The sequence below is a fragment of the Monodelphis domestica genome, chromosome 4, assembly GCF_027887165.1.
Source record: "Monodelphis domestica isolate mMonDom1 chromosome 4, mMonDom1.pri, whole genome shotgun sequence".
NCBI lineage: Eukaryota > Metazoa > Chordata > Mammalia > Didelphimorphia > Didelphidae > Monodelphis > Monodelphis domestica.
This window is the reverse complement of record NC_077230.1, coordinates 329041962-329057368: the sequence shown is the minus strand read 5'-3', so window position 1 is coordinate 329057368 and position 15407 is coordinate 329041962. Positions and strand designations below refer to the sequence as shown.

Here is a 15407-nt window from a genome sequence, read left to right as displayed (position 1 = left end):
ATGGACTTTAAAAGACTGCATGCCCTTTGATCCAGCAATATGACTGTAGGGTTTGTACACCAAAAAGATAAGAAAAATGTAAGTACAAAAATACCCACAATCTTTGTGGTGGCAAATTGGAAAATAAGGAGATGTCCCTGGATTGGGGAATGAACAAACTATAGTGTCTGGTGGTGACGGAATACAATTGTGCTAATAGGAATGATGAATTGCTTGATTCTATAAAAACTGGAAAGACCTCCATTAACTGATGGCAAAGTGAAATGAGCAGAGCCAGGAGAAGATTGTACACAGAAAGTGAAACACTATGGAATAATCAAATGCAATAGACTCTGCTACTAGTCACAATGCAATGATCAAGAACAATCCCAAGGGACTTATGAGAAAGAACGCTATTCATAGCCAAAGGATAGGAATAGAAACTCAGAAGAAAAAACATGACTGATCACGCAGTTCAGTGGGTATATTATTGGGGGTTTTGGTTTTAATAGATCATTCTATTACAGATATGAATAATATAAAAATAGATTGAGCAATAATACATGTATAATCCAGTGGAATTGCTTGTCAGCTCTGGGAAGGGGAGAGGGAAAGAACATGAAACATGTAACTATGGAAAAATATTCTATAATATATATATATATATATATATATGTGTGTGTGTGTGTGTGTGTGTGTGTATTTATTTAGATATGAAACTTAGATATATATATATATATAAAAATAAGGAGATTCTGAAAAGAAATCTCTAAGTTTCACCAGATAAAGGGTCTATATATCACAAACCTTTGCTTTATATCAAGCTACTATGGAAAATGACAACAGAATACAATAAAGTCTGCTAAATGCATAGAATACACAACATGACTTTTAGTAAACCAAATTGATGATGTATTAAGTGTTTGGTTTTTGTTTTTGTTTTTTTTTTTCCAAAACAAAAAAGGCTTCATTGTAATTAATGGTTCCAAGAGAAGTGCTTTGCTCAAAGATCTAGTTTATAATGGTCCCATTTGTCTATGTTAATGTTTTAACTATTTGAGTTGCAGAGAAGGTAGGCTTTAATTGGTTAAGGGAGTTTCCCCACCACGGATTTCTGTATACTAATGAAATCATAGGTCCAGTTACTATCAAACTTGCCAGTTCCATCTCCTACTCTCTTCAAATGGAATAACAACCTTCAGAGATCAATATCCATGGAGGCAAAGTGGTGGTCAGAAGAGAAAGTGTTGAGGAGTTAATCAGCTGGGCTTTAAGTGTTTGCCCTATGTCAATTCAGCTTGACTATGTGAGTAACTTCACCTGACCCACTATATTTAAGCCAGCCTTTCATCCATTCTTCATCCTCTTGACCACTAATACCAGGATCTGTAAATTATTATTTACCTTAGTACACAGTTTTGCTGCCCTTTCCCATTCACCTCACTTTCTATATCTTGTTCTTACTCTATAAATTGTAATCAAATCAGTTCTACTGTTGCTACTGAAAAGAATAAGACATTATTTATATCTCTACTAACAGTCCCAATGAGTCCACAGACCAAAACTCTCTTCCTTTAGCCACCATTCTCCTGTGGGATCTACCTCATTATTAAAATAAAAGCTCTTCAAGGTTTTTATTCCACTCTATCTGCTTCCAAATCATGGTTGAGTTCATCTCATTTAACATTCACATTATGGTTATCATTTGTGTATTCCCTTCCATCTTGTTTTCCTCATTTAATCTTGCCTTTTCTTCTTTCACTCTTTCCACCCACACCACTTTTTTGCTTTTAATCACTCCTCCCATTTCCCCTCCCTTATATTACTCCCCTCCTCATTGCTCCCTTTCTTATTCCTCTTCTATTTCCCTTTAGGGTAAGATAGGTTTCATTACCATGTAAATCTGGCTTTTCTTCCCTTTGTGAGACAATTTCAGTGAGAGTATAGTTCCAAGTATCACCTGTCACTACTCTCAACCTCCCTGCAGCTCTTTATGTGATATAATTTACTCCATTTTACTTCTCTTTTCCCATTTCTCTTAGTGCAATCCTCTTCCCCCAACCCATGGTTTTTTTTGCATATCATCCTACACATCCTGACATGCTCGGTCTACATATACTTCTTCTATTATAAGAAATTTTTAAGTTATAGAAAGCATCATTCCACATAAGAATATAAAGAATTTGACCTTATTTGAAGCCTTTAAATTTTTTTCTTTTTCTTATTTACCTTTTTATGCTTCTCTTCAATTTTGTATTAAGTCTGGTCTTTTCTTCAGGAATACTTGAAAATCTTCTGTCTTATTAAATGACCATACTTTTCCCTGAAAGAATATAGTCAGTTTTGATGGGTAGGTGATTCTTGGTTGTAAACCCAGTTCCCCTTCCTTTTGGAATATCATATTCCAAGCCTTCCAGTCCTTCAAAGTTGAAGCTTCCAGATACTGTGTAATTCTGACTATGGCTCCATATTCGGATGGTTTCTTTCTGGATGCTTACAGAATTTCTCCTTGGTCTGGGAGCTTTTGAACTTGGCTATAACAATCCTGGGAGTTGTCATTTGGGGATTTATTGCAGGAAATGAACTGGGGATTCCGTCAATTTCTATTTTACTCCCTTATTGAAGAATATTAGGGCAGTTTTCTTTGATAATTTCTTGTAACATGATGTCTAGACCCTTTTTTTAAATCATAATTTGCAAGTAGTCCAATTAATTTGTAAATTGTCTCTCTTGGATCTATTTTCCAAGTCAGTTACTTAATATTTTCTTCTATTTTTTTCATTTTTTAATCTAATTGCTGCTACTTGATTTCTCATAAAGTTGTTAGCTTCTATTTGCCCAATTCAAATTTTAAAAAAACGAATTTCTCCCATGACCTTTAAATCTTTCTTTTCCATTCGGTTCATTCTACTTTTCAGGACTCTTTTCTTCACTGGATATTTTGTGCTTCTTTTTCCAGTTGACCAATTTTGCTTTTTAAGCTATTTTCTTTTTTATTATTTTCATTTCTTTTTCTTGTTTTTCTTCAAACTATTATTTGAATTTTGAATTCCTTTTTGAGTTCTTCTAGCACCTGAGGCCAATTCCCACTTTTCTTTTAAGTTTTACATGTGGTTTCTTGGACTGCACTGTCCCCTGCTGATTCTGTGCTTTACTTGTATTTCTTCGTTGTTTTCTCATTTTCCCATCTTTTTTCCCTCTGGACTAGGAGTTCTGAAAGCTGTTGATTCTGTCTCCTATGCTGATGGCTTGCAAGTCTCAGCAATTTGAGCCATTTTGTCATGGGGCTAAGGGCTTCACCATAAGGCACTATAGACTTCTGGTCCTCATTACAGGATGGTGCCAGGGCCTGGGACCTCAAGGAGTGGGTTTTGGGTGCCCTGTTATTGGTGTAGGCAGGGTCCCGAGATCCCAAAGTTGGCCCATGACCAAAATCAGAACTTGACACAGTTGGTGAGGTGTGGTCGGCCAGAACTCTTCTGTGAGCAGTTTTGCTTCTAATTCCACCCCCTCCCCCCCAATTCCATGAAAGTAGACTCTTATCCTCCTACCTTTCAAGTTGCTTACAGTGGGAGAGTCCCCTCTAACCATCTTGTTGATTTTTGACTCCTAAGGTTTTGAGGTACTTTTTAAAGATTGGTTTGGAAGGATTATCAGAGCAGTTTCAGGTTTCACTCCTACTAAGCTGCCATCTTGGCTCCACCCTCTCCCTTCAAGGCAGGATTATTTTACTTTTATGTCTGCATTTCCAATGACTCATAAATGCTTTCCTTTCCATTCAATCTAGAATAATTTTTAAAATTTCACCAACCAACTTAAATCTAAGGAAAATTCTTATTGCTACTTCCCCCAAAATTTGAGAGGTTGAGGCTTAAAACTCACTCAACCATCTATTATCACTACTTGAGGGTTGTTTCTGTTTGACTTTGTATCCCCAGCACCTAGTACTCTGTTTAAAAAATTCTTATTGACTGAATTACTAAAATGCAAAAATTTAAAAGAATAAGAATCTCTGCACAACAAATACTAGTAATCTGTTTTGCAACCTAGAAATCCATAACTTACCTGTTAGAAGAACTAGGGGTAGAAAATATGTCAATGGCTGGTGCAGTCATTATACTGCCTGCTGAGGTGGATACAGGAGAGGCTGCCGTTGTTAAAGAGGTATGAGGTTTCTTTGCAAGTTCTTTTAGACGCTGTTCCTACAGAGAAAATATAAATCCAGAAAAAGAATTCTTACAAAAAATAAAACTTAAAACATTCTATCATTCATTTGCAAACATGTTATTTTCTGGCTACTATATTTAACTATTTGTCGTAGATAACAAAGAACTAGGTTACCAGATTGTTTCACATATTATCAATATCTATCCAATGTTCGAGTTCATATTATTTACAAAGAATCATAGAATTACCAAGCTGGTAAGAACCCTGGAGGCCACCACGTCCAACCCGCTCATTTTACCGATGAAAATTGGAGAACAACGTTCATATAGTTATCATATACCTGAGGCAGAATTTGAATTCCAGGCTCCAAGTTCAATACTCTACTACACTATGGTTATTCAGTAAATAAAACATGCCTAGTTAGTTTTAATTTCTATTTCTATCTTCAGTCTACACTTACTTTATTAGAAAAAGAAGTAAGCATTCTTAAACAGAAAGATACACTTGCCTTTAAAGCTTTTAAACGAGCCTGTTCCTCCTCTAAGGCTGCTTGCTTTTCCCTTTCATCCACTTTGGTTAGAGACAGGCCGGTACTTGCCAAAGAAGAGACAGCATTGGAAAGGGTTGTAGCCCTAGAATAGTTGAACAGAAAAAGAGATGAAGATTGCCTGAATGTTTCATATCACAGTAAGAGGCGAGAGAAGAAATAGTCTGGACTGCTCCCAACATTTAACATAGTGCCTAGCACACAAAAGATTAAATGTTTACTGGCTGACTACTGCAACACTGCATGTCAGACTTTTTTCAACAAATTAGTTTTGCTGAATTGTTTTCTAACTCCTTTTTACTCATTATAAAGAATGCATTTCTGAGCTAGGAAGGAGAATGGGAAATACAGTTAATATAAAAATAAAATATATCAATAATTAAAAAAAAAGAAAACTTAGTAACCTTTTAACAGATGCCATTAAATTTACACATTTAAGACATCAACATAACAATACTTTCTGGGATAAAATTTCACACAGATCAGATTTTTATAAATTTACAGTTAAATTCTGTCATTTTATTACATTCCCATGAATATTACACAGTAATGTAAGGGGGGAGAGGTGTTGGAAGGAGTTAACATCATGCAGTATTGTAACAAAAGGCTATCAGAATTCAGTAACAAACAGCCTTTTATTCGGTTCTATTTATCTGTAGGCCATATTTCTGTTAAACCTCTAGCAGGTGTTAAAAAAAAAAAGTATAAAATTTCATATTGTCAAATTAGTCACATAATGTCTCCCAACTCTAAAGGTTTAAAAAACATTAATGACATTCTAATAAACTATAAATTATACAAAGTTTTTCCAAATGACAATTTAACCATTTAAAAACATGGTTTCTCTGAATGAATTGGACTTTTTAAATCTTTTTTTATTAATTTTATCAGAAAATTGAATGGGGAAATCTGAAGTACTAAACATTAAAATTATCTAATCATAATAGTTAGTACAATTTCCTCTAAAAACTAAGGTGTTATATAAAAAAGACAAGTCCAAACACGAAAAAATTAGCTCAGTTATCTAGGCAAAGACATATCGAAATGCCTTATAGAGGAACAAAGGTATCTGACAAAACAAAATTGAAAAATTATCATAAATCATAATATTGTATAAGAATTTTATGGCCATGTGAAGATATTTTTATCACTTATTTAGTATATAAATACAACAGCTTAGAAAATAAAAAGGCTTGAAAGCCATATACCTATTAAAATGCTTAAAACAGCTATAACTTGGTCCTATAAAAATGATATTGAAGTGAAATCTTAAAATAATCAGTAACAAATTACCATTTGGAATTTTAAACAAACAAAGGAGAGCTTTACAAAGGTACCTGCTTGCAGCTGTTGAGTCTTTGATTTTTTTTCCTTCCAAAGAGGCTAAATGTTGTTCCAAAGCATCAAGAAGGCTGCTGGGAGCCTGAAAAAATATATAATTATGAAGAATTTTACAAATCTAGCTAAACATAAGTGATAAATAATATGATATAGCTGACCAAAGTATAAATTACTCTACTACTCCAGTATTCATTTATAAAGCATAATTTCAAGGTAAATGTTAAAACACTAATAGCCCCCAAACAAATTGGATACTAAGCAAAACATATAAAAAACATTGCATATATGGCCATCTCCATAAAATCCTCACAAATGGAGATCGTAAATCAGCTTTTGATAAGCAGTGTTCCAGATTTCTCTCTCATTAATAATAAGAAACCAAAGTCATCTTTATTGGTACCTCTATCAAGTCATCTATTCAACTCTGTCATAAGTGATTGCTTGTGGTCAGAATCCCTTTAAGGATGCATTTTCATTTAATTAAATGTAATTAAAGAAAGGCTTACATCCTTTTGTCTTTTCATTTCCTGTTTTCCAGTATAGACAATTTGTCTAAATCGATTTATTTTAACCACATATTATCTTTTACTTATTTTTGTTCCTTCAGTTGTATATTATCTACTTTTCTCTTACAAGTTAATAATCTATTCTAAACCAACAAACAATCTAGAAATAAGTGCAAGGCAATAAGAACAATTTCCTTTCTACTAAAATTAAGTTGATTTTATTTTTTGTGTTGCTACTATTCCCTGTGATTAACAAAGCACCTGGAAATATACTGTTGGAAAAATGCTTATTGACTCATGCCTTACTCTTAAAATCATATTTCCCAACATATTTTTTACCACCTTCTCCTATGTACACCTTTATGTTCAAACATTAATTAATAAAGTATATGCTGATTTAATTGACCTGTCTCAATAAGTTCACCATACAATTTCTCTGCTTCCTTATATTCTGCAATTAGTACTAGTATCTAAGCTACAATTTCATGATGATCTTAAAAATAATCATTACATTTCCTAGATGTTCTTGCTTTCCTCGACTTACTCTTCCCAAAGAGCTATCAGTTATGACAAAGAATTTTTCTTAAAAACAAAAAAGATGGAGAAAAAAATTCAATATAACCCATCATCAGCATATAGGAAAAAAAATCTGAAAATATATTCTTTTTTCCTATCTGTGCACTTCTGAGTTCTGGAAAAATGGAAGGGGATGAATGGAAAGGAAAATTAAGTATCATAATACCTTAAATTTATATAGTGCTTACTATGTGCCAGGCACCCAACTTAGTGCTATATAATTATTATCTCATTTGATTACAACCCTATTAGATAGCTGCTATTATTCCCATTTTACAAATAAGAAAACAAAGGCAAATAGATATTAAATGACTTGCTCAGGATCACAACAGAGGTAGTGTCTTGAGGACAAATCTGAACTCAGATATTCATGACTACAGGTCTAGCAGTCTATCTACTATGCCACCTAGCTTCCAAGTTTAAGATTGCTAGCTTTTATAAAGCAATTTCAGAATGTAATTTATAACATAATTCAGTTTTGATTATTTTGGAGCTGTTCTTTCCATTTATATCACTATATCCATTGTAGTTTTTTTTTTTGGCTGAACCGACTCCATGCTTCTCTGAAATTGCCATGCTCATTACTTCTTTTAGCACAAGACTATTCAGATTAGCACATTTTTTATCATTCCTCAATTGATGGAAATCTACCTCGTTTCCAATTCTTTGCTACTATAAAAAATGCTGCCATAAATATTTCAGTGGGTATGTAGCCTTTCTTTTATCTCTAACATTTTTAGGGTATATTCCTAGCAGTGGAATCAGTGATAAAAGAAATTGAAAGACTACATTGCATGAGGACATAAAACTTTAATAAAAAGTTACCTTTCCTCAGAATTCCTAACCAATAGGGAGGGGAGAAAAAGCTAAAAGAAGTCACCCAATACAAATGGAAAATAAAAGATAAACAATACAGAAATTAAATACATTAGGTTGCATATAATTTAGTCTAATAGTTGCTAGTTAGTTGTAATTCTGATCTGGAGCTATTCTCTAAATTTCTAATTATACTATAGTGCTGGGAGTTTGATGATGGAGAAAATGCTGTCACATAACCTTCTAGTCTTTCAATTTACCCTAGAATCTCCTTTACCAAAATCACAAAACATCCTTATAAATCTAAAACATCTTCATTTCTATAAAGTTCAGAGTAATTAATTTTCAGGTCACAATAATTCTTAAGCTGTGATCTGCTTCAGTGAAGGGAGTGTCCACACAAAAAGACTATAAACTAAGCAATTGGGTTAAGGAAACCAATATTCCAAAGTAATCTTGTATAACTCTAACACTATGTACGTCTACTAAGGGAAGAATGAAAACTGGGTGGGCACAGAACAGCATCATAAAATAGATGCTCAAAGGATAGGTCATAAGAGACTGGTGCAGTTTGTCTCAGATGACTCATAGTAGTTGGTATGAAAAAAACTAAAACTTAGTACAGAAGTACTAACTAAGCCGCTATCAAGATTGTAATAACAAACCTGATTTCCTGACATTTCTTAACATTTGTATTAACATGCAAAATAATTTGTTTTAATTGAGTGGCCAACCAATGGAAATTTTAAATCAGGAAAAATTAAAATGCATATGTATAAGAAAATTATTTTTATGGCCTATGCACAAGAATTGTCAGATATCCTTATAAGAGAATTAATTTATCTTTCAACTGTTAGTCTCATAAAAGAAAGAGAAGGCCTGTTTCACCTTTAGTCCTCTGGAATTCTGGCTGAGATCAGAGTACTTAAGTCTTTCAAAATTGTTTGCTTTAAAATGTTGTTGTTGTATAGATTGTTGATATTTTGCTTTCTTCATTCTATATATCAGTTAATGTAAGTAATCCTAGCTTTCTTGGTTATTTTGGGGGAAACAATAGTATTCCATTATATTAATAAGTCATAATTTATTCATCCATTGACCAATTGATATATGGGGAGTTCAACTAGTAGTTTTTAATCTCAGGACAAATTCATTAGGGGTGGCAAGTACAAAGGACAGTCAAATTAAGTTGTACAGGTTGGGGGTGGGCGTGCTTATCCCTCAAGAAGTCTGTTATAGCTATGGCAAACGCCATAAACTTCCTAACTCCCTAGAACAGTGAAAGCAAACCTTTTAGAGATGGAGTGCCAGGCACTGCCCCCACTCCACCCTTTAGACCAAGTGCCACACCCCTACTCCACCCCTTTGATCAAGTACTTCACCCCTACAACTCCCCCACAGGGAAGGGAGGCAGAACACCCATTGGGCTGCTAGGTTGCAGGGCTTTTTTTTTCTCACATCCCTTGCCCCTCTTCCCCTCAGCCCAATGGGAGCCCACAGTTGGGAAAGTGGGCGGCTCACAGATGGCAGAATTTGGAGGGGAGCAGAGTGTTTGGGATATTCCTCACTTCACCTAGCAGGTGAAGTGAGGAAATATCCTTAGTGAGTGTAGAGAGGGGGAGGGGAGTGGCCCAAACACTCTGCTCCCCTCCAAATTCTGCCATCTGTGAGCTGCCCACTTTCCCAACTGTGCTCCCATTGGGCTGAGGGGAAGAGGGGCAAGGGATGTGAGAGAAAAAAAGTCCTCAAGCGGGGGGGGGGGGGGGGGGGGGGGGGGGAGGGGGGTGGTGGTGGTGAAGGTTGGGGGAAAGGGTAGCCACATGCCCACAGAGAGAGCTCTGCATGCCATCTTTGGCTCTTGTGTTATAGTTTCACCATAACTGCCCTAGAATAAGATAGAAGAGGGGAAAATGGCACAGTAAGGAGGTAAGTGTTAGGAAAACAAACTTCCTTCAGATGCAACACAGCAATGGAACCCTAGAGACAGTGGCCACAGACTCGGCAAGTTAACTAGCACAGACTAGACCAGACTAGAGGAACATCAACAGAGAAGGAGCAAACTCTAATGTCTCATTATAACAGTATCCTAGGGAAAATGTTCTGATTCCATCTTAATGATATAAAATACTATAAAATTTGTCTTGATAAAACAATGAGATATTTCTGTATGACCTCATAATATTGACTTCATTCCATGAACTCTCTGAATTACCCCTCATTGCAGTTTTGTATCCTATGTAATAAAATTATATATTACCCTTCAATAAGAAAAACAACAACAACAATGTATTTTACCTGTGAAAGATCTGGTATATCGCCTCTGTCAATACCAACTTGCTGTAAAAGGTAAAGCATTAAATTTAAATTAACATTTTATATGTACAAGTAAAACTTTTAGAAAATGCCATTTATCCAAAGGTATTATGATTACAAAAGAATGTGATACAGTGGAAAAACACTGCACTGTTAAACCTGGATTCACAGCCTGTTGACTTTCAGTGAGCACATGGGCAAATCACTTTCTCTGAGCCTGCTTTCTCATCTAGAAAATAGGGAATAACACTTGTACTATTTAAAAACATTACTGGGTTGTCAGGAAAGTATTTTGTGAACTCTAAAGTGCTATAAATAAATATAAATATTTTTATTAAAATATACATGCACACATATATTATAAAAATACAGATTTTTTAAAAATCTCAAAAAGGAAACTTACAGAATTATTTCTAGTTACTGACTGCTCTTTAGCAACTAAATGTTTTCAGTTGTCTAGGGAAGAAAACTAGGAATAGAATCTCATTCACCAGTGCCCAACTACCTTACTAGCAACATTGCCACCTGAGTAGTTATACTCCAAATATGTAATTACAAAAAATCCAGCATTGTATCTATCACATGCTAACTGTAACAATGATGAAGGTGAAATGCTTAAAATGTTAAGATGTTTTTCTTAAAATAATTCAGTAAAAATATTATGACAAGAAGAAAATGACTTTCAATTGAGAAAACCAGGAGAACTGTAACTTCCCACTCAAAAGTATATGGCAATTTCTTAATATCTGCATGGATAGTATTCAAAGTTAGCTTACAAAGTAATGTGGTTGCTCTCATTGTGTGATTCTTGTAATTAAATTTATGTAAGAATAATCATGTGCTACAGAAGCAGGGGTCTAAGCAACTGTATAGACTTGAATAACCTGCTTGAACAAAATCTGAACTTTCAGATAAAAGAAAAATTTAATGAGTTCTGTTAAATTAAAGATAATTTTACCTCTGCCACCTTAAGGAACTCAGAGATTCTTGTCATTCTAGTCAAAAACTTCTTATAAATGTCAAGGCCTTCTTTGCACTGGTTCTTTTTCATATCGAAATATTTTTCTGCAAAAGAAAAATGCTATTTCTTATACGTTAAAGTATAAAATGAATATACGGATTCTGTTTCAATTTATAACTTTATCAGCATACTCTAGACTGATCTCACAAAACAGCTCAACTTAACAAAAATATCATGTATATTTAATATACTTAAGACTAGTACTTCATATACTTTTGGCCTATGACAAGTTAGTCCACTTCTTAGCAATGGAAAAATAAGTTTCTATACCTTATTCATTCTTCTGCCATTCTTTAAAATTTACCTAAGTGTGCATACAATTTTAAATCCTAGATTATGGCTACTTTCAAATACATTTAACATACTTCTCATTTAAACACTTACCTTACATCTTATAGTCAGTCCTGTGTATTGGTTCCAAAGCAGAAGAGTAGTAAGGGCAAAGCAATGGGATAGCCTAAGGTCACATAGCTAGGAAGTGTCTGAGGTCCAAATTGAATCCAGGAACTCCTATCTCTATGCCTGGCTCTCAAACCACTGAGTCACCTGCACTCCCTTGGTTAACATGATCCAGACTTATGCTTTTTTTTTCATCTCTTAGGATCATTTATGAGGACTTTGCCTTGCCCACCTCATATAGTTATTATAAGGATCAACTAAGAAAGGGTTTATAAAACCTTCTGGGAGATACAAAGCTAAATAGGCATTAAGAATTAAAAAGCTGTATTTTAATTTCTCTTTAGGTCACGAAGGATAACCCATTGCTTTGAACGCCATGCCAACAACAAAGCATAAGGTTGAGTAAGTTCTATCCTCTTCTTCCTCTTATTCTGAACAAATCTAAAGTATCATATTCAATCCTAAAAGCCACATTTTAGGAAGGCAGTTGCTAAACTGGATGTGTCCAGATTAAGACAAAAAGGGTGGCAGACGACCACTAGATCATGCCATTTAGGGATAGTTTGAAGGTACTAGGAATGTTCAGTTACCTTAAGAGAAAACTCGGAGGGCATGACAGATATGTTCAAGTATGTGAAGAATTATCATAGAGACATTAACTGTTCTGCCTAGTTTATTCCAGTGCAGGCCCTTATCACATCATGCTAGACTATCAGTCTCTCCTCACTCTAATCCATCCTCCATTTACCCATGAAAGTAATTTTCCTAAAGCACAGGTATGACTATGTTACCACCATTCCCCCTCTACAATAAATTCCAGTGGCTCCCTATCACCTATGGGATTTGAATGTAAAATCTTCTATTTGGCATTTAAAGCCCTTCATAACTTAGCCTCCTACTATTTTTCCAGGCTTTTTACATCTTTCTTTCTTCAATGACACTGGCCTTGATTGCTGTCCCACAAACAAGAAACTCCATCTCTTGGCTCTATGCATTTTCTCTTGTTGCTACCTGAGCCTGGAATGGTCCCCCTCCTCATCTCAGTCTACTAATTTCCCTGGATTCACAAGTAAAATTTCACCTTCAATAGGAAGATTTTCCCATCCCCCTTTAATTCTAGTACCTTCCCTCTTATAATTATATCTAATTATTCTATAAAGCTATACCATATAGCTCATAGGTATATTTGTTTTCCTATTGTTCTTCCTATTTGATTGTGAGGTCCTAGAAGGTAGGGATAGTCTTCTGTGTTTTTGCATATAGTAGCACTTTTTAGCACATAATAGGTAGGCACTTAATAAATGTTTGTCGACTGATAAAAGAAGAAAACCCTGGAGCTGCTTACTTAAAACCTCTCTTCTAAGATGACACTAAATCATTAAAGACAATCCTGATCCAGTCATTAAATCAGCTAACTGTATTAGTTCTAAGGTAATGGAAATAAGAAATGTGAATTCTAATAATGTGGAACCTCACAAAGGATAAATTCAATATCTACCCTAAGGGAGACCTATTTGTTGCTTGCACTTTTAAGTAAAAGGACAGAGAAGTAAAATATTAATTATGCAGTGAAAAATCTATAAATAGGGGAGGTGCATGAAGGAAAAGTTTTTGTGAAAAATTATTTTAAAAAAAGAAATACTTTTAAATAAATTTATGTAACAATATTTATTAAGTTCATAAGAATAAATGCATTTACAAAAGCCACCTTCCATTCTGTTTTGGCAAATTATTAAGTTATGTGGGAGGCTGAAAAACACATAATCATTTTTCCAAAATTAGTCATGTGAACACATGAACTATACCTAAAGAACAATTTTAAGTTATTACTTCAGTCAACATTACTCACCCTAACTTTCAATATAAAGCAAGAAATGTTAGAAAAATAATTACCCAACAGATTAATAATTCCTTCATTATATGCTGCAAAGAGTCTAATGGCATCTTTGAAAAGGAGCATGAAGGCAGCATTTATTACACCATTGGTGAGCTCATTGCTATTAACCTGTGAAAAAATGAGAAAACATCAGATTAATGTCTTAGATAAAAAGCATCACTTTGTTATATATTTTCAAGCTATAAAATATTATACATCTAAGTAGTCAGAAAAAGTAAATTTAAAAAGATAATTCTAAGATCAAAGCCATTAAAGATAAAAAGAAAACTCATATACCAGAATTTTTGTAGTAGCAAGGACTAAAATAGGGTCCACTGTGAAATGACTAAACAAATTGTGATACACAAATATAATGGAATATTGCTAAATCACAAGAAATAATGTGAATTTTTGATTAGAGAAATATAAATTAAAACAACACTGATGTACCCACCTCATATCTATTAGATTGGCCAATATGACAAAGAAAAATGATCAATATTGGCAGGGGTGTGACAAAAATGGGACACGAATTCACCTACTAGTGGAGTTGTGAACTGATCCAATCATTCTGGAGGGCAATTTGGACCTATGCCCAAAGGGCTATAAAACTGTGCATAGCCTTTGATTTTGTAATAACATACTACTAGGTCTGTATCCCAAAGAGATAATAAAAAAAGGGAAAGAACCTACTTGTATACAAATATTTATAGAAGCTCTTTTTGTGGTGGCAAAGAATTGGAAATTAAGGGGATATCAATCAATCAGGGAATGACTAAACAAATTGTGGTACCTGTTGGTGATGGAACACTATACTATTGTGAAATAAGAAATGATAAGCAAGATGACTTCAGAAAAAGTTGAAAGGTTTTGCAGGAACTTATGCAAAGCAAAATTTGTAGGATGATTTTCTGTGAAAACTTTGCTACTCTCAACAACGAAATCAATGATCTGGGAGAATCTTGAAAGGCTTATGATAGGGAATACTATCCACCTCCAGAGAAAGAACTGTTGGATACATTTTTCACATCATGCATTTATGGTTTTATTTTGGGGTTTAGGTTATGTGAGAGTATGTTCTTATAACAACGAACAACATGGAAGTGTGTTTGACATGACAATAAAAAAATTAAATCTAGATTAAAAAAAAGAAAGAAAGAACATGAACAACTCTAAGGTACCACATCACACCTATTGTTTTGGCTAATGTGACAGAAAAAGAAAATGACAAATGCTTGAAAGTAGAAAAATAGGAACACGTACATGTTGGTGGTTGTGAATCAATTTAACCATTATGGAGAACAATTTGGAGCTATGTCCTGTATCCTAGGTAACAAGACCTATATCCAAAAGAGATCAAAGGAAAAGGACCTATCTGTCCAAAAATATTTATACAGAAGCTTTTTTTGCCAGTTGCAAAGAACTGGAAACTAAGGGGACAGCCATAAACTAGAAAATGGCTGAACAAGTCATGGCATATAATTGATATGGAATACTACTGTGATATAAGAAATGATGAAAACAAGATGGTTTCAGAAAAACCTGGGAAAACTTATATGAACAGATGCAAAATGAAGCGAACAGCATCAAAATATTATATAGTTATGAGCAATATTGTAATGATGAGTAACTATGAAAAACTTGGCTATTCTGATCAATACAATGATCCAAGACAATTCTCAAAAATATGATAAAAAATGCTATCCACCAGACTGAAGCACATTTTTCCATTTTGTTTTTATTGTTGTTGTTGGGGGGGGGGGGGGAGGAAGAGAACACACAACATGGCTAATATGGAAAAATGTTTATGATTTTACATGCATACTTGATATTACAGGAGGCGGCTAGGTGGCTCAGTGGACAGTC

General features: G+C 34.3%; 1 protein-coding gene across 26 annotated transcripts in view; it reads right to left on the bottom strand.

Moving 5' to 3' along the window:
* The window catches only part of PICALM (phosphatidylinositol binding clathrin assembly protein), a 119969-nt gene that overhangs the window by 47765 nt on the left and 56797 nt on the right, over positions 1-15407 (bottom strand). For all 26 annotated transcript variants that reach the window (XM_007490837.2, XM_007490841.2, XM_007490840.2 and 23 more), the window contains 6 exons: positions 13559-13670; positions 11204-11310; positions 10228-10269; positions 6031-6116; positions 4655-4778; positions 4045-4181 (listed from right to left, as the gene is read on the bottom strand). In XM_007490837.2, coding sequence (XP_007490899.1) covers positions 4045-4181; positions 4655-4778; positions 6031-6116; positions 10228-10269; positions 11204-11310; positions 13559-13670 — 608 coding nt within the window. The remainder of the gene's footprint in view (positions 1-4044; positions 4182-4654; positions 4779-6030; positions 6117-10227; positions 10270-11203; positions 11311-13558; positions 13671-15407) is intronic.